This window comes from Parasteatoda tepidariorum, chromosome 12, assembly GCF_982258835.1.
Source record: "Parasteatoda tepidariorum strain Cologne lab strain chromosome 12, Ptep-v5.0, whole genome shotgun sequence".
Lineage (NCBI taxonomy): Eukaryota > Metazoa > Arthropoda > Arachnida > Araneae > Theridiidae > Parasteatoda > Parasteatoda tepidariorum.
In genome coordinates this window covers 7,928,677-7,950,090 of record NC_141766.1, presented here as the reverse complement: position 1 = coordinate 7,950,090, position 21,414 = coordinate 7,928,677, and the positions used below count along the sequence as shown (strand labels likewise).

The following is a 21,414-nucleotide window of genomic DNA, read 5'->3' as shown; positions in this document are numbered from 1 at the left end:
TGAAGTAAAAACAACTTCCTAAATATTTTTTATTTGTTTGTATTTGTGTTGCTAATCGCTGAAAACCATACTAATTAGTTTTTTTTTCCTCTGAAAGGTTTTCTTAATTCTCTTTTTGAAATCTGACAGCCACGAGTTGTGTTGGATTTCTGTCTCAACAGAGTAATTGTCTCACAGCTCGAATATTTTTGAAAACTAACTTTGATTATGATTATTTATAAAACTAACTATGAAACTTTTTAAAATAATGTTGTTATTGTAAATGTATCTACACTGAGAGAAAAAAACATGGTCAAAACTATCAGAATATAGAATTTACTTCTTTTCGCTCTATGGGAACACCAAAAAGCTCGGTAATTTTTACCGCTGCACTTTGGTAATGATTTTGTTAAAATTGGCAATATGGGATACAATTCGGTAAATGTGGTACAACTTGGTAATTTTATCATGATGTTATAAAGTATGACAACTAAACCATTTTATTCCGTTGGATTTTCTTCTCATTTTTGTATTTTTTACTAAATCCGAGTTATAAGAATTATAATATTAAAAGCTATAATTTCCGGTATCGTACGAACGAAAAAATTACCAAATGATTGGTTTAAATACCATATATCCTTTATTAACCAGAATCATGTTGTTTTTTTTTCAACCAAATTCTTTTTTTATATAGTGTGGTAATTTTACCAGAATAATTTTCCTAGTAAAATTAACTGGTTGAATTAGGCGAAAAAATAATACTGCAAGTTCATTTTGAAGAAGTTAATTGTACCATTTTATTTAATATATTCTAAGCATGCTATAATATACCTCAAGCGACAGATTATAGCGAAAGAGAAAAAGAAGCCGTAAAGCAAAATCTCATTTATATGATGTGTTAGTTATTTCACCCATTTTTACCATAACATTTCATTTTATACCATATTGTTTCCACAATTACTGCTTCAGGATTAAGACGCTCCAAATTAATCATTGCTTTAAAAGACATTTTTCTTTTCCCTCCAGAATATATCATAAAACAATGTGTATAATCTCCTCACCTGAACGAATTGATTAAGAGGTTGATTCAGAGCCATAAATTCAGGCCGGCTGAATAATTTTATAGGGGTGTATTCTTGCACGCAATTAACGTAACCGCAGATTTTCGTTCATTTACCTATTAAGGCCCTTAATCTTCCGTCCGCTCTTGTAGAACGTTGTTAGAATTTGAAAGTACCTCACAAAGGATTGGTCGTTTTTGTAATGACATCCGCTTATATTAGGCACTTCCTTGAGACTAGATTTTTCAGCACACCTTCATCGATTTTGCTTACCTATATAAATTAGCGTAACTAATATTCCATCAATTTTAAATTTAAGGTTCTGTTCTTTGTCTAAATTTTCGAAAATCCATGTGAGCAGAATTAACAACTTGATATCCAAGAATTCAAAATATTAGAAGAATTAATTTTCAAAGTACTTCCCAAATGATGGGTCATTTTTGCAATGACATTTGCTTATATTACTGGCCATTCCTTTAGTCTTGCATTTATTTAGCATTTCCTGCCTCGCTAAAGACTAAATTTACAGCACATCTTCATCGACTTTGAGAACATATATGAATTAAAGTAATCAATATTCCATCAATTTTAAATTTAAGATTCTGCTCTTTTGTCTCCATTTTCAAAAATCCATGTGAGCAGAATAAACAGCTTGCTTGATATCTAAGGATTAAAAATATTAGATGAATAGAATTCCAAAGTACCGCACAGATGATTGGTCGATTTTTGTAATAGCATCAGCTTATATTCAGTACTTCCTTGAGACTAGATATTTCAGCACATCTTCATCGATTTTGTTTACCTATATAAATTAGCGTAACTAATATTCCATCAATTTTAAATTTAAGGTTCTGTCCTTGATCTAACTTTTCGAAAATCCATGTGAGCAGAATTAACAACTTGATATCCAAGAATTTAAAATATTAGAAAAATTAATTTTCAAAGTGCTTCCCAAATGATGAGTCATTTTTGTAATGACATTTTCTTATATTACTGTCCATCCCGTTATTCTTGCATTTATTTAGTACTTCCTTCCTCGCTGAAGACTAAATTTACAGCACATCTTCATCGACTTTGAGAACATATATGAATTAAAGTAATCAATATTCCATCAATTTTAAATTTAAGATTCTGCTCTTTTGTCTCAATTTTCAAAATGGGAGCAGAATAAACAGCTTGCTTGATATCTAAGAATTAAAAAATATTAGAGGAATGGAATTTCAAAGTACCTCACAGATGATTGGTCAATTTTTGTAATGGCATCAACTTATACTTCCTTGAGACTAGATTTTTCAGCACATCTTCACCGATTTCTCTTACCTATATAAATTAAAGTTATCAATATTCCATCAGTTTTAAATTTGAAATTATGCTCTTTTATCTAAATTTTCGAAAATCCGCGTGAGCAGAATTAACAACTTGATATCCAAGAGTTCAAAATATTAGAAGAATAAAGTTTCAAAGTACCTCACAAATGATTGGTCGTTTTTGCAATGTCATCCGCTTATGTTAGGTACTTCCCTGTTTCCTTAAGACTAGATTTTTTCTAAAAAAACTTCATCGATTTTGCTTATATAAATTAAAGTAATCAAGATTCACCAATCCTTTATGAATTAAAGTAATCAATATTCCATCAGTTTTAAATTTAAGATTCTGCTTTTTTTGTATAAAATTTCAAAAATTCATCTGAACAGAATAAATAATTTGATATCCAAATGTCCTAATGAAATATAGTTCACCCAATACTACTTTAAATAGTTACTTAAGCTTTAATTATTTTTTCTTTGTAATCATCAAGGAAATCATCAGTACTCAGGGAGGCAGTGATATTAAACTTATCTATCTTACCATTTATACCCAAATAGGAAACCATTTGTTACCATACTCAACGTTTCTGATTATATATATCATTTGTACCTAATTTTAATACATAAAATAAGTACCATTTGCATAAAAATGGGTTCTGGTGTCTAAAAATGAAAAATTTTATGGTAAAAAAATAATAATGACAGTAAAAATAAATAAAAAGTAAAAATCTTTTATATTTATGGCCGAAAATCTGGAGATAAAGTTAAAGATTAATTACAATACTTTTCATTTGTTTAATATGAATTGATAGCTAATTTATTAAAATTAAAAATACTCCGCCAACTTATAGTGCTACACTGCATTGCTCTGCAGAAAAATTACGGTAAAAAGTATCAATACTCAGAGTGCCGGTACTTTGTATCGTAAAATCCAGTTTTATCGAATCATGTTACGGAACAAAAAAATCTGATATACCGTAATTTTTACTATAATAGTTACTGTAAAATTACTCTATTTAAAGTAATATTACTGTAAAATTACGGTATAATGTTTTATGATAAAAATGGATTCTACTTATTGTGAACGTAAAATTATGGTACTCTTTTCCTTAATTTTATCCAAAATATTTTGCAGTGTGTATATCAGGGAAATAACCCCGCCTGTATTGCATTTTCAATTCGAGAACAAATTAATCGATATTTATATCATACATATTTATAAACAGGATATTTATTAATATTTCAAAAATTTTTGTTTGTAAATAAAAATATTCTGGGTATAAATATAAAATATCAATAGTATTATTCTAGCCCTTATTTGTAACTCGTTAATGAAATTTTACTATTATTATTTTTCTTACATGTTAATATAAAAATAGTGATAGCCATGAAATTATATTTTACCAATTTTACTAATCACTTACGTATTTTAAAAAATTCTACCATTATTTCTGTTTGAAAGTCATCATTAAAGACATTAAATTTTCGCCACACCCGAAGTCATTGTCTCCTAGTATCACATTTACACTTTCAATGCGCCCCATAAATTGTGTCCTTAATTACGAAAACGGTGCCATTCGATTGCAAATAGCTTCACCTGCTACACAACGACTATCTTATTCCTTCCTCACCGTTCCAACAAATGTTTTTCTCGTTTCATTCCTACAACTTTTATCACATTTAATGTTGTCATCGCTTATCGTTAAGGGAGGTTGATTTCAAGACCGAATTTGTAACTAGGTCCATCCCCCCACCGAATAAGAATTGAAAACATTCTTCTCATTAACTACAAAGACACGGAAGGAATAGTACTGCAACTGTCATGGTATCTTTCTAATGAACAGATACTAGTTCCATGAATTCTCTCAATTTCCTTGGAGAGAGGCCACTAAAGTGTCGTTCTTGTTTACGTTATGCTTTGATTTGTGTTGGTGATCGTTTCGCTATTATCTAGTCTAGAATATTGAATTGGATGGTTACTGAGACTTAGTCAAAGGCGATAAGTGGTAGTTGTGGAAACCAGTCGAATAGATATAAAACGTTTAAATTGAACTTAAAAATTTAAATAAATTGATGAGAAATTGCTAAATGGAAAATATTTATAGGCCATTTTTTCGCTATTTTCATTAATTTAACTATTTTACTATATCCCTTGATATTGAGTTTGTGAACGTACCTGTGTTATGAACACATGTTAGTTTCATCAATTCTTTCAATTTCCTTAGAAACAGGTCACTAAAGTGTGGATTTCATGCTTTGATGTGTGTTGGTGATTGTTTTGCCTATACTATAAAGAATATTGAATTGGATGGTTAGTGAGATTTATTCAAAGGCGTTAAGTGGTTGTTATGGAAACCAAAGTATCTGTCCAATAGCTCTGAAATGTTTGATAAGAATTCAAAAGTCTAGAATATTGAATTGGATGGTTAATGAGACTTACCATGGGCAATAAGTGGTAGTTGTATAAATAAAAATTATTGGTCGAATAACGTTTAATAGGGGCTTAAAAGTTTAAATAAAACCAAAAGGAGTTTGCTATTTAAAAAATATATTTGTAGGTGATTTTTTCCCCTATTTTCATTAGCTTAACTATTTTGAACTATGCATTGTTACTGATGTTGCCAAAATATATTTCTAATTAGCAGATTCTAGTTCCATCAATTCTCTTAATTTCCTTAAAGATAGGCTATTAAAGTTTTGATCTTATGCTTCGACCTATATTGGTGATCATTTTGCCATTGCCAAATAAAGAATACTGAAGTGGATAGCTAGTGAAACTTACTTAAAGCCGATAAGTGATTTTTGCTGATACCAAAATATCAGTCGAATAACTGTGAAACGTTTAATAGGGACTTAAAAAATTTTATGACTCCAATATGCTATTCCAAAAACTAAATCTTTTTCTTTGACAGAAATAATATTTTTTACTGTAGTCATATTTTTCTAATAATAATAAAAAAATATATCGACATTTCCAAAATTTTCGTGAGATTTAACACTTTTAAGCGACATTTTTACGCGAGCTCTGTAGAAAATCGAGATTGTTCTGTAGTTATTGCACAGTGAGAACTATGCTAAATCTCTCAAATTTTTCCCCTTAATACTATGAATGAGTGCAGTACATTTTTGCTATGTGTACAGTACTTAAACACGATTAACTACTGATTATTTACCATAAGCCTTAATTTTACTTAACTTTTAGTTGAACCTTGGTGGTTCAGGTGATAGATCTTCCGCCTTCCAATGAAGTGAACCGGGTTCGAATCCCAACGATGGCTGGTCGATACGAATTCCGCATCCGGCTCGCAACGACCACAGTGCTGACGGAAAATATCCTCAATGGCAGACGGATCATGGGTTAGAGTCCCCTTGCCTTCAGACTAACCTTGTGAGGTTTTCGTGGTTTTCCTATACATGTAACGCAAATGCGGGTTAGTTCCATCAAAAAGTCCTCCACGACTTGATCCTGGAGTTGTCTTATCTTCTGAATTGTGTGCAAAATTACAAAGCTACGGAGTTAAAAATTAGTAGTCCTAAACCCAAAATTGGGTCGACTGTTCAACGACGGTTATAAAATAAAATAATAACTTTTATTTCATAACCTCAAATCTATCCTTAGTCTCATTTCATAAATTTATTCCTAAACTAAATTTATTCCGAAAAATACTTCACTTACTCGAATATTCTCTGGTTCTTTTAATTCTCTTGCGTCTTCTGAATTAACAAGCGATAGTATACTTTCGGTTTCTGACTTGGAATCAACTTATTAAAAGTTATTACCCCAGTAAAGCCCGCACTTTGCTCTTGAGCTCCCAACATTTGCATTTCAATTCGAGCAAATATTCCATCTTCCTTTCGCACATCGAAAAGATTTTAGAGTCAAACATTTCCGCAGAACGAAAATGGTCTCAACTCTTTATTTCGTTTGTCGTAGTTTCTGGAAGACCGACATGGAAATATCCTCTTACGAAACATCAAGTTATTCGAAACTTTCCAAGTAGCATAATATTTCAAAATAATAAACGATGGGAGATATTCATCGAGGGAACGCGACCAACTTGTTTTGATTTGCTTCATGAAACCGTAATGCTATTCCTTCAGAAAGCAACATATTGAATAACAAGAAATGATATTTCCTTACTTGACTAATGCTATTTGGAAACGATATTGCGATCAGAATTTAACTTCATACCCTAATTACAAAGAATAAAATGGTAATCAGGCTGTATTTTGTGATAAAACTTCGACAAAGTCTCGTTCTACAATTTTAGATTTTGAAGACTGCTTTGCAATAATTAGTTTCAATAGAGCGAAGATGTGATTTTAGACTAGTTTTCGGGCTTTCTTCAGTTTTGGATCATGTTTGTTTATCAGGGTTTTAATGTAATATATAAATTGTTAATGGTCTAGCTCTCTTAGTTAAAAGTAAATATGTTAAAAGTTATTTATTTTTTCATCATCTTAAGACAACTAAATAAATATTTATGTATGTATTTGTTTTAACGCTGAACAGAAATTGTCGCAACTCTTTATTTTGTTTGTTGTAGTTACTGAAGACCGACATGGAAATATTCATTTACGAAACATCACGTTATTCGAAACTTTCCAAGTAGCATAATATTTCATAACAATAAACGATGGAAGATATTCATCGAGGGAAAGCGACCAACTTGTTTTGATTTGCTTCATGAAACTGTAATACTATTTCTTCTGAAAGCAACATATTGAATAACAAGAAATGATATTTCCTCACAAAACTAAGGCTATTTGGAAACGATATTGAGATCAGAATTTATTCATTCCCTAATTACAAAGAATAAAATGGTAATCAGATAGTATTTTGTGATATGACTTCTTCCAAGTCGCGTTCTACAATTTTACATTTTGAAGACCTGATTTGCAATCATTAGTTTCAGTGGAGAGCAGATTTGATTTTAGTTTAGCCTTTTTGAATTTTGGATCAGGTTCGTTTATTAGAGTTTTAATATAGTGTATTAAATATTAAGGGTTTAGGTTTCTTAGTTAAAAGTGAATATGTTAAAAGTTATTTATTTTTTACACTATCATAGGAAAATTTTTAAAAAAATATTTATACATTTATTTCTTTTAATGGGTATATTATTTTTGAACAGTACGAAACAAAGCTTTTGACATCAGTGATAGACTTAAGTCGAAATCTGTAAATCAAAATATTCAAGAAAGTTAGGGTAAGACTTACATCCAGCTGGCAGTGGTTAAAGGTGGTCATAATGCTTCTCTACAATAAGGGATTATTAAATTTGCTTATAAAGAAAATAGGAAATATGGATATGATGCCAATAATCGGGAATTGCGAATATTACAGTGAAAATAGTTGAAAGTACCCGTAGAAAATGTTTGCAAATATACTGGTAATAATGTCATTGCCAATTTAGTGATTGGTAAATATGGCCCAGAAACTAAGAGAGTTGATGTGCAATTATCTGAAATTGTTTCTTTCCTGTTTATTATTGGAAATATTCATAGTGCTTACTTAGGTGCTAGTGCCAATTTTTGGGATCCGGAATTTAGGAAACGAAAAGTAGCATAAAAAGTGAAAAAATAAAATAAATGTATTTTTTTGTCTTGACAACCATATTTTAAATGAGTTCATTAAATCAACTCTGATTTGATCTAATCAGTCAGTCAAAAAAATAAATCAATATTTTTTAGAATAAAACTTGACTTTAACCTTGAAATTCTATTAAATGTTAACACGATGTATAAAATTTATCTCCAATTATAAAGGAAAATATTGAAATTACGAATTTAGATTACAATATTAGATTTTTCAAACAATGGATACAATAACTAATGATTTCTTATTGTTCTTAAAAGTACCCCAAGCTTTCAATATCACCTTGTGAGACGGGTGCAAATAAAGTAACTTGCAAGGTATTTTGCAATCAAATCAACTAAATTAAAATACCTCTGGACACACCTCTTTTAAACATACAACTATCTGATGCCTTCTTCTAGATTTCTCATTCCGGAAAAGCCTCGTGCTGAGTATATTTTTTTCTTTTTCATTTTTTCCCCATGAAACACCATGTGGTTTCAGTAGGAATAGGACCACCATTGACTCTAGAGACTCATTTCAAATGAAAAGACATTGAAGAAAGACCTCCCGTCGAGTTCTCTGTACCCTCTAAAATTATTCTTCAGAAGCTGGCTTGAATGTTCTTGTAGGAAGAGGGTTTTCTACTGTTTTTCCATTAACTGTTCATCACTGTCATCATGATGCTTTGAAGAAATGTCTGTGCCGCTTCTTATCTAAATAAAAGCTTTTAGAAAGGGATCTTCAGATGTGTTTGCTGCTGGTAGATGAGTCTGACCTACCTGAAAGATTTCTAAATGACTTCTGTTAACTCACCTTAAAAGCATCTTTTAAAAGACTTTTCATTTCTGATACAGCGTGGTTGGTTTTTTTTAGACTATTATTCAATTAACGCTGTTTTCCGAAGGCTTCACAATTGCTTGAAATATAAGGTTTTTTGTGAATAATATGCTATTTGCATAATTGTTGTGAATTTTCAACTGTTATTCATAACTGTTAAATCAAGTTTACCTAATATTTAGCCAGTGCTCTCTAAAGCCACTGTATTGTGTAAAAGAAAGGCGTTTTTAATCTCAGTTTTAAGTGTTTAAATTGAAAAAGTTTTTCCAATATCTGGGCTCATAAAAAATGTGGGAAAATTAAATATTATTTATTCATTCAATTCGATAATTTTGATCGAGGCGGAAAAATCTTGCCAAATTGGAGATTATTTTTTATTTGCGATTGTCTCATTTGATTGCGATTGTATATGGTGAAAAAATCTAGTTCGTGAACCAGCAATTAAATATTACGTTTTGGTATTTATGCAAAAACTACGGCAATTAATTTCCTTCATTTCAGAAAAATAGATCCGTGACTAAGGAAAAACCGAACTCCCGCTCTTACAACAAATACTTATCTAAATTCTTTATTTTATTCTGCTTCAAATACGATAAGTGGTAATCGAATAAAATTTACGACCGATTTCAAAAAGATTTTCATGCGGGCTTAGAAGATTTAATTAATTATATATTTCAATTTGTAAATGTATTTCGAGATTTCCAGATAGAAATATGAAAAAGCAAAGTGCAAATTGGGCAGTAGTTTTAAACTACAAGTAAACTGAAACAGTTGAATAAACTTTTGACGACGAATCTCTCTTTTTCAAACCTATAGTAATAACCGCAACCTTTTCCCTTTTAATACTTATTCAATGTTTGTCGTCCATTCGAGCGTGACTTTTTGAAGAATTCAGACTAATAGACGCACTCTTTTAGGTTAAGTTTCAAATCAGTTTAATCACAAATTTATCTTTTACTAGCTGTTAAGAAATTCATTTTATTAGCAAATTTTATGACTTTTATCAAGTGATTGTCTTTTTCTATTTTTATTGGTTGTTCTTATCTCTATTTCCCTGCACTTTTCTGCTTTTAGATAGACTACTTATAGATTATTGGCTGGTATAAATTCTAATCCTGATTTAAATCCATATAAAGGATCAGTTGTATCCAATTCACACTCTTAAATGTTAGTAAAGATCCTTCTATTTAATTACAGCTGTCATGCAAGATTAAATTATCTCTTATCTAAAATATGTGATACTTTAATATCTGTACTTGATTTTGCTTTTTGTATTTATTTATATTACGTATTGATTCAGAAAAGTTTAAATATAATTTACGGCAAGTAATAAAATCTTATAAATTAAGTATGTTTTTATTTTTAATTTTCCTCAACAACAATAAATAAACATTGTTTTAGTGTTTGCTAGTTTTATGTTTATAAACTTGTAAAAATATAGTTTTAGTAGTTTATAAACATAAGATTTTAGTGTTACACATCTGCAACTCTCTATACCTAATATATTCAGGTGTGGTACATTGGAAATAATTTTGTCATTTCTATGAAAAACATCATGAAATTTTGAAAATGCAAATGTCAACCATTTTACAAATTTACCTGAAATAAAACATAGAAATCTCATAAAAAATAGCTGTTTTATAAAGTAAATTTATTTATGGCATTCAAATACGAAAAAAATCCATGGGGAATCACTTAAAAAATTTTTAAAACAAAATTAAATCATTAAAATGAGTAAACGTTAATAGAAGTAGCTCTTTTTAATATTTATACTCTGTCTTACATTTTTTTAAATTACTTAAAAGTAACTGCTAAATGGTGTCTTAAATTAAGTGCGCGTAATTCTCCAAGAAGTGATTCATTTTATTTAGTCTTAGAAAGTATTACTTACTCCGTAGGTGGTGACATTTTCTAAAATAAGTCAGGAATAAAAACAACAGACATGGGGGCGAAAATTGCGTCACATTCTTCTTAAGATTTCTTTAAGCATTTTAAAGCTATAGAATATAGAAAAATGCAAAGCACAAAATTGTGTTAAACTATCCAGATTCTTTGTATCTAAAATAACCTATCAAAACCTATTTTTGATATCAGTTAACATGAATTCATTTGTTGATGGATTTGACATAATTTTGTTTGCACGTCTAGATCTAATTTATTAAAATGAATTCATTTGCTCGTGGTTACATATAATTTTATTTTCAGTTTTAGATCTAATTCATTAACATGTATTCATTTGCGTTTGATGGGTGAATTTCTCATTTGCTGATGGTTAATAATAATTTTATATCCTTGGTTTAACCCAATTTATTAATATGAATTTGTTTGTAATTAGTGATTTTTATTATTTTTCTTATTTTATTTTAAAGATTTTAGTTTAGTTTTCAAATTATTATATATCATTAAACTAGTAATAATTGGTTACTCTTTTTGCAGGAGAACTAATTTTATAAAATTTTGTGAAGTCTCTTGAAGTAGCCGTGATGCAGATCCGTCGGCGAATCAAACTAGCCATAACTCCACTTCTATTGCTCTTCCTGTTTGTCCCACCGACTGTGTTGGCTCAACAAGATTTGGAAGATGAGAACTTTGCCGCATTTGAAGATCCAATGACTGAAAAATTTAATCATTTGACTGTGCATGACTACACAGAAAAAGTTTATATTGGAGCGGTAAACAGGATCTACCAACTGTCTAGGGATTTAAAAGTGGAAGCTATTGCTGTCATAGGTCCACAAGAAGATAGTCCGAAATGTCCAGTTACCAGAATATGCCCCAACGAAGCAAAAAGACCAACTGATTACCACAATAAGGCTCTAGTGATTGACTATCCTCAAAGTAGGTTGATAGCTTGTGGTAGCCTTTTTCAGGGTATATGTACAGTGCATAACCTCAACGATGTCACGAATTTTGTGACACCTGCTAATGAATCTGTCGTTGCCAACAATTCCACGGCTTCCACAGTAGCTTTCATAGCTCAAGGACCTAAAAGTTTACCCCGAATGCACGTGTTGTATGTCGGTGTTTCATATACCGGTAATGGACCGTATAGGTCTGATGTACCTGCTGTCAGCAGCAGAAGTCTTGATCCGAATAATATGTTTGCAATTGCTCATACAGGTGTCACTACGGGTACCAAAGTCATGGTCAATAGTATGTCCAGAGAAATATATCCTATCACATATGTGTATGGCTTCAGCTCGAAAGGTTTTTCGTATTTTGTTACCGTTCAAAAGAAGTTTACGGATCCACCGAAACCTTTCATATCTAAGCTTGTGCGTATATGTCATGAAGATGTGCATTACTATTCATATACAGAAGTACCACTTATGTGTCGAGCCCCTGATGGAACTGATTATAACTTAGCTCAGGCAGCTTATGTGGGTAGGCCTGGCTCTGAATTAGCAGTCTCTTTAGGCATAGCAGCTCAAGACGATGTTCTTTTTGCTGTTTTTGCCAAATCCAAAGATGAATCTGATATTTACAACAAACCAAGTCCTAACTCTGCTTTATGTGTTTATGCTCTCTCTGCTGTGCATCGCAAATTTACACAGAATATTCAACACTGCTTTAATGGATTTGGTGACAGAGGATTAGATTTCATCAATCCTAGCCAAAATTGCATGGTAACGGTAAGTACGACTATTTATTTACTTATTTTTATTTACATTCATTTATGTTACCTTATATACATTAGAAGGATCGACAATTTTTGCTGTGAAAGTCCCAAAATTAAAATCAATTTTAAATGCAACTTAAATGGAAATGGAAAATCCTAACTCTACACCTTGTTTATGGTCATTTTTAGATTTTAATGCTCGAGGAAGTTTACTTAATTTTTTTTGGAACACACAACTACTTTATTAGTTATGAGAATTGATGGTAACGCTGATGAACTTGAAAGATGCTAGCGTATGCACTATCATTGCTCAATTAATTATTAAAGCTACTTTCGAATATCCATTGCAAAAATTCAACAGTTTTAAAAAAATTTGAGCTTTTCTCCTCAGACACAGAGTATTGTCCACTTTCCTTTGCCAATAACGAGTCCCAATCCACAATCACCTTAGCGATGTTTCTTCCCTTTATGTTTGCGTCATACATAGTTGACAACGCAGTTATATTTCGTTACGTTGACTTAGTAATAACGTTTACGCTTAGCTCGTTATAGTATTTTGATTATTGAATAACATAAGTAACATTTCTAGGGTATGACACCGTATTGCACAGTGAAAATATTTTATATAAAGTCATCATCCTTTCGTAAATTTATTGTGAATGTAAGTAAGTTGCATGATACTAAAGCTGAGAGTGATGTATAGTGAAGTGAATTATCGATATTTTAAGTCATCTTGATAACAATATTTTGAAATGTTTTCGGGTGATTTATCGTGAATTGAGTATGACGATAAATGCCGAACATACAATAAATATCGAAAACGATAATACCTGTGAAACTATTGAAAACAATACATATCGTATACAATTATGTCGAGAGTAATATTCATAGCGATAATTATTATATGCATTATTGATTATCATGACATTATCAATGAGGATCGTTTTCGATGACTGTATCCAGTTCGATAATATCGCTAGTATTATCGTTAGATCTGATAAGTTTCATTTGTGTAATTGAAATATAATTAAATGTAAGAATATAATTTAGACAGAAAATATCGTGATACATCGATATTGATGATTTATCGCGATATTCTTCTTTCGATATCCTCAACGGTCTCTTTTTGACCTTTGCAAAACAAAAATAATATTTTCATTAAAGAAAAAGGTAATAAGAACAGGTGAAATTTTTTTGAATACTTCGATGGCAGATGTCGATTTATCTCTTGCCTTTTATTTAAAGAAAAAAAAATTCTTTATTTTAGAGCTCTTGTTGCAAAGCCACGCAACTCCAAGTTGCTCGCACGCAAGTTCTTCTTGGTGAAGTATAAGTGCAAAATGCTTTTATTAAAGAAAGGTCCAAAGGGAATTTTTTTATTGACTTTTTCCCCTTATCTTTACCTTTCTTTAACTATTCAGTTGTGTCTTTTTTATAAGAAATAAAACTTTGCGTGTAGCAGAATATCATCTAAAAACCAATCTTCGAATTTTTTTCTTTCCTGTGAGTGTTTGTTTTAATGATTCTTTTTTTTTTTTCTTCTTTTTTTTGTTGATTGAAGGAGAAATTTTTTTATTATCTCTGGTTTTAATCAAACTGACGAGTGTATTAATTAATTTTCGTATTAAAAAGTAGACTATCTTTACATACTTCACCGTTAGCAAGAAAGTGAATTGCTTATAAAATATTTATTTATATTGGTTTGGTAATTAGAAACCAATATAGATTAGTGCTTTCGTAGGGTTGTAATTAATTTCAGAATTTAAAGGGACAAAAATAAGATGCCTGAGTCAAATGTATATTATGAAATTTATTGCTTTCAAAAGTTTCATAAAAGCTACAATTTTACTTAATTTGTAAAGCAGACATTGATGTCTGATTTTACTGTTTACTATCGAAATTATTGCTTTCAAAATTTTCATAACAAATTTGTAAATCAATTTGTAAAGCAGATTATTCAGAAAAACAATTTATGACATATAATTGCATAGGTTTCATATAGTAAACAATATCATATTAAATCCGTTACTGTCTGGATATAACAAAATTTTGCGAAATTTGTTATTATTTTTGATTTTTAGAAGTTTTCAGAAAATTGGATATTTTCTTAAAAGTAAAAATAATCTAAGCACTATTGTTTATGTTGTTTATTAGTGAATCAAATACTAAAAATTTAGTATTTAAGACTGCGTAGGACATAGTGAAGGAATTTGATGTAATTTGAAATAATCCAAATTTAAAAAACTTTTAATAAAATATAGTAATTTTTTTTAAATAATAAAAATTTATTTATTAATAATTTAAATAATTTCAAAAGTTATTGAAAAATATTTTTTCTTCACCTTAAATTCAATTGTCGAATAAATTTTTTTTATTATTTCAGAATATTTTTTTCTCAAACTTTGAAACAAATGCTTGTAATATTCAAAATTATCTTTGATCCAATTTTTTTTTAGTAACATCACTGCAAATAATTGTTGCTTTTTTGAATCATCCAGTACTTGATCTAGTTTCTACGCTATTTAACGACTTAAAATAAATACATAAACCCAAGCTCCATCAATTATCTACTGGGTGATATCGGAATTTTAATATAGCGATCTATCATTAGAAAATATTGATGTTTCCTAATATATCTTTTCTTTTTATTCAATTTTTACATTGGTCCATATTTTTTTTTTTTTTTTTTTTTTTTTTTTGCGCAAGTAAAATGCATCAACACTCATGATAATATCGCTTTAGTTAATTACTTTTTTTCGATAATAATTTCCCTTTTTCGTTAACATTCGCGACATTATAGTAATCAATATTTATCGTGTCCGATAATGACACCGATAATATCGCACTTTGTAGCTTTTGCGCACTCTATATACATTTCAAAGCATAATCCTCATGATATATCGTGAATATTTTTTTAAATATTTAAGTATTTTCTAACATTAAAATATTTAAAAAATTATATTTTAAAATATTGGGTGAGCACTCAACTTTATTCCTTGCCTTAATAAGATATATATTTAGGATTAGAAAAAATAATTCATAGTTTTACAATCATTTTTCAATAACTGAAATGCTTTTTTTTTTTTTTTTTTTTTTTTTTTGTATTGAGATATGTACTGAAACATTAAGGGATATATTGGCTTTAGATTTTTATTTATTTTTTGTAGAACACGTGAATAATTATTTAAATATGTAAAATGCGAGCACTTAGAAAAATTACTGCTATAGATCAGGTCGAACATAACATAGTCTTTACGGAATACAGCAATACTTTCAAACATCTGATTTGCTATCACAAAAAAAAATAATAATAATAAATAAAAATAAAAAAAATCAATTGTGTTCAAAGCAGCATGATTTTAATGAAATAATGATTCGAAATCAATATCATTCGAATCATCAAAATAAACGATACATTATTAGAATGACGATATAGAGCAATTTTTTTTCTTCATTTAAACTAATAAACACTATTTTTTCGTAGTTCCATATTTTTGTTACACAAATAAAGTTATCAACACACATCAAAAATATCGTATTTGATAATTATTGTAGATAATACTCTCCATTTTATTTTTTTCCATAAAACTCTCGACATTATTGCAATCAATATTTGTCATTCCCAACAATTGCATCGATATTATCATTGTTAATAATTATCGTACTTTCGATATTTATTGCGAAACGTATAAATAGTGATTATAGTTTTTAAAATATCTTTTTTGCATTGTTTGAAAATATTGATATTATGCTCTTCGCTATTCCTTAACATTAGCACTACATTTAATATTAGAAAATATAATTAATGTAACTTAAAAACTAATTTCTTATTTAACATTCATTTTTCAATGTCTGAAATACCTCTTATGCATTGAAATACGTACTGAAACGTTAAAGGGAAAAATAATGGCTTCAGACAAATATTTTTTTTAAAGAACACATGAATAATTATTTAAATATATAAAATGCGAGCACTTTGAAAAATAACTACTATCTATCAGGTTGAATATAACGTAGTCTTTACGGATTACAGTTTATCCCACACTTCCGATCATCTGATTTGCTATCACAGGACAAATCATTTATCACGTTGAATAAAGGGAAAATTCTAGGGAAAAATACTTTTTAAAGATCAGTGTTGAGAGGTAAAAAAAATTCTAATAAATTGTTTTGCAACACACTCTATTTACTCAGATATTATGAATCTCTACATTTCTCACATCTATCATCTTTTTTGTTTATCATAAAAAAAATTAAACCGCCTTTTATACTTTAAATAAATATTCTTTCTCTCTTTTTTAATCAGGTTTTTATGAGTGAATGTACCGTCAGCGTCTCTTCGCTCATTAAAAAAAATGGTTCTTGCCATATTGTGAAGTCGAATTTTTTTACTTGCTGTTTTTTGTTATTTTTAAATATGTTTTGAGATCGCTTAATGACTATGAAGGATTTACATTACTGTTTCTGTATTTTTTAGCGCTTGCATAAATAGTATTGATTTTTGGTGGAATGTAAATTTTTATTTTAATTTTCTTGCCAAACGTGGAAGAAGTTAATCTTTACAGAATAGTCCGTATTTTTTTTTATAATACCTTTATCTTTATTTAATTTGAAACTATAAGCTAATGATCTATTTAAGTACCTTTCGAAACATGGAAAGTATAAAACTTAGATTATATAGGTCGATTAGAATATAAAAAAATGTGAGCCTAATTTTAAATTTTTCAAAAATATTTGCAACAATGAAGTATTTCTAAGTAGATTATTCCAATGTCTTAAAGCAATGAAAAATGATGTTGAAATTTCGAACTATTAAGAGATAAATTTTGAATTTTCTTTTTAAAAAAAATATAATGCGCTTCTATAAATAGTTTCTTGTTTATGATGTTATGTTGCGAATGGCGTAAGCAAGACTTTAACAAAAAAAAAAACAAAAAAAAAAACTTGTTACCAAAATAAGACCCTAGCAAAAAAAAACTTGATGGTAATTGTAGAACAAAATTCTGAGTGAATTTTTTACAAATTCTCAAAAACCGGACCTTTTACAAAAGTCTGGAATAATCCCTGTTTAAGTATTTATAAAAACAACACAGCAGGATTCATAGAAAAATCAATTAGTGGTGCCTTTTAAGATTAATCTTGAGTTAAATAAAGCTGACTTGCAAGTTTCATTAAAGCATGAACCGATCTTTTGTGAGCAAAAATTATTCGAGATAAATTTTTCTTATTGGTTAATTCCAAGTTTTCAAACAAAAACATTATTTTTTCGATTTGTAAGACAGTGTAATCACAAAGTATATCACTAGAGTAGACACTAAATAATGTAATTAAAGCTTGTAAAAAAATTACGATAGTATTTTTTATTATTTCCAATGTTACTCCACAAAATTCATCATTGTTTGTGTAAGCAACTTAACAAGCAATGCAATAAAGGAAAAGGTTCGGAGACGGAAGCAAAAAAAAAATATCAACAATAATAATAAAATAACCAGATAAATAAAAATAATAAAACTCCATTGTGCGGATAATTAAGGGTTGAGGTATAGAATAAGAAGTATTTACTTCTAAAGTTGAAAAAATAACGTAAGGTTTGTTGAATTTAGTGCCTTATATTTATTCCCGTTTTATGCTTCTTAGCCTTTTTTTCTTTAAACTGAAATAAGTTTTTATGTTGAATGAAGAGTATTTAAATGTAGCCCTTATTGTGCTTTTTAAGTAAAGGATCTTTTGTATATGTAGCCTTCTTTAAACTTAATTTTTCAGACGGGAAGTTAGTTTGTGATAAATAACTTAGACAGTGAAGATTTAGATTAGAAAATGCAAATAATGCCTCTCCAGACATTTCAGGCAATTTGCATCAGATAACGTGCGGTTTAATTAAATTTAATGGATGTGTACCGCTCAAGTACATCTCAAAGCTAGAATAATGCAAACCAGGGAATTCGATAGTTAAATGAAATTTGTATACAATCGAAGTAATATATTTAGTATAGAATTTTATTTTCTAGTGTAATGTATTAAATAGTATGGTAATAAAGGATATGGTAATAAAGGAGCCTTTGAAAGCTTTATTTTAGAAGTAACATCATAAAAAATTCTGAATTACAGTAAAGGAAGTTTACGTATAAATAAAATTACATTTTAAATAGCCATTCACTTGGTACCTGGAACTAAAAATAGAATATTTAGTACTTTAAATTGTGAATCCCCAGTAGGTGTAATGTTATCGGAAATTGAATACTTTGCACATTAATGTGACATTTTCCACATTGCGCTAGGTAAACTGTAACTTGAATACTTAGAACTTGAAATGTCGCCATCGTAAATCGTTTTTCTTATAAACATTTCCTTAACATGGTTTTTCGAAGATCTTTCGCCAAGGAAAATAAGAAAAGCCCCAATTTAAATGTCTTACACTTGAAGCTAAACTATAATTTTAAACTATATTTGACATCTGGTCGTAAACTATATTTGACATCTTATCGTGTCATCTGGGCTTTGGATCGGGCAAATAACTTAAATATTCTAAACGTTATTATATTTTTTTAAAAATCTGGCGATATTTTCCCACCTAGATGAAAAACATCAAAATCAATTATGCTTTATTCTTATTTTTTTGCAAATTTTTATGAGCACAGATAATACAGCATTGGAGTTAGTTTTTAAACATTAAAAAATTAGACCACAAACATTTTTCATTTTTTCAAAACTGGCGTTCCTCCATATAGACATTTTGCGCCATTTTCATTATAAACGTCGAAGAAGCTGGCTAAAGATGAGCTAAACTTGACTTAACAATCATGAGTAACTGTGGTAAACTTACTACAGTTGTGAAAGTAGCATATATTTCGCAAAATTTTTTCTTTGAAGAACAGCCTTAAATGTAAAACTTATAACTTAGTACAATATAAACTGTAATTTGAATACTTAGTTTCATAAATTGGGCAGTTTCAGCTTACTTGATGATAAATAATATCTGCCTTTAGTTTTAATATTCCCCTAAAAGAACGAAATTAGCAATCGAATCTGGCGTAAGACATTTGGAAAAACTTGATGTATATTCTGCGCGTTTCTTGTTTTATTTACCCTTGGTGATGATAAATAAGATCTTCTGTTAGTTCATCTTTAAAATTAAAAGTACCCGGTTTTTTAAGAGAAAATATGTGCTTTCTATGTAATGAAAAGTATACGTTTCATACTGGGAACAGTTACCTTAATTTTCCACGTGCACATCACTTTTTGTTAAAAGTTGTAAATTATACACTATTAATAAATTGAATCTTTTCTTTGTGCAATGTATTCGTCGAGTATGAGTACAGAAATGTTTTCAAAGTGAATGCAATCAAATTGATAATTACCAAATTATCATTCATTCATTAAACACTTTTGGAAAAGTCGTATTTAAGGGTTCCTATTAAGGGTAACGCCCGGATAAGTATGAGAATGCTAATCTTCCTTAAGAAATACTAAAATTAATTGCAGATTTTATTTGTCATCCACTCAGGTGTAAAAATGCAAAAATCGTCCTTTCATATGATATTTACCGAGCTACATATTCAATTTGCTGTTTACAGTGCACCAAGTCGTAAGTGTCACAAAGTTTCAAAATTATATTTTTACATTAAATTACATTTTTAGTGTAAAGTTACACAAGTTTTTTTTCGACATTGCGCCTACAGGAAAGAGTCACACTAAAGTGCAAAGTACTATATTACCGTTTAAATCGAGTCAAGTGGAAAGTGTTACATTAAAGTGCAAAGTATATAATTACCGTTTACGTTGCACCAAGTAGAAAGAATCAAATTACCCCGAAAAGAGGACCTGCAATCCTGTAACGAAGCCTAATCGGACCTTTAATGAATTTTATTAATTTGTCTATTAAACATTATAAGTTTTATATTTATTTTCAATTATTTATTTATTTGCGAAAGAAAGTCCGTTAATTTTCTCAGATATACCCCCTTACCCTCCCGCTGGCATTTCCCCTAATATCTATTCCTTATCGCTACGCCACTAAATATGCGTTATATATCATTATTCTAAGACAATGCCTGTTGACCTTGGAAAATTCCTGTCTTAAGGTCAATTTTCCGAAATTCCCTCAAAAAAATAAATAAATAAAACAACATATGAATGAGCAATCAATCAGTTAGATAACGTAAATTATCTATTTTCTTCTCATTATCTACTATTAATCGCTGCTCTTTCAGAGTGTGAAGGGTTAATACCCGATAAAGAGAGAAAGAAAGCACGTCGAATCATATTCATTCATTAAAAAGGCAAAGAATCTTCAATAGCACGTTAGCCTTCAAAAGATACTTCCGGCCTTTGTAGTTGTCTTATGTCTTAAATTCCGAATGCGTGGGAAAAACAGTCATCTCAAAAGCTGTCTTTGACAAGACCAAAAAAGTGTGGATTTTATTTCTTCCTTTTCTTACATATGCATACTTTTTTTCCCACTATCGTAGGGTGTTGAATTACGTCTGGTGTCATCTTGTCTGAAAAACCTAGCACGAAAAATGTAACTACTTCCTTTAGTATCTGTTCTGTTAGAAGCGTTTTTGTCAACTTTCCTTTATCAACTTTTAATGGGGCCCACAACTATAATTGCACGTAGGAATATCAGTTTGGAATAGAAAATTGTACGGTTGCCAATACTTTAATTTTAATTTTCTTTTCTTTTCTTTGCAGATAGTTTCCTATCATGGTGTTTCGAATCTATCTATTTTGTTTCGAATCCAAAAAACGTTATTAATAGTTTCGTATTTCTAATCTAATTTTAAAGAATCTTATATTTTAAGTATATCGTTTTCTATAAGAATAACATATTTAATATATTATATGCTTAAATAAATGCATATAATTTTCTTATAATATGCTAATATTAAGGAATCTTACACGTTATTTTTTATTTGGGGATGTTTCCGTATTGTGATCTGTCGCGCCAACTACTAACGCCAAGGCACCAAAAGGATTTTGAACTTGCAATATTTAAAAAAAAAAAAAAAAAAAAAAAAAAAAAAGGCGTGTAGA

General features: G+C 29.4%; 1 protein-coding gene across 8 annotated transcripts in view; it reads left to right on the top strand.

Annotated features, from left to right (window-relative positions):
• LOC107443783 (plexin-A2) overlaps positions 1-21,414 on the top strand; it is a 285,630-nt gene that overhangs the window by 116,516 nt on the left and 147,700 nt on the right. For all 8 annotated transcript variants that reach the window (XM_016057792.4, XM_016057758.4, XM_071188192.2 and 5 more), the window contains one exon: positions 11,199-12,394. In XM_016057792.4, the coding sequence (XP_015913278.1) occupies positions 11,246-12,394 (1,149 nt within the window). In that variant the 5' untranslated portion in view covers positions 11,199-11,245. The remainder of the gene's footprint in view (positions 1-11,198; positions 12,395-21,414) is intronic.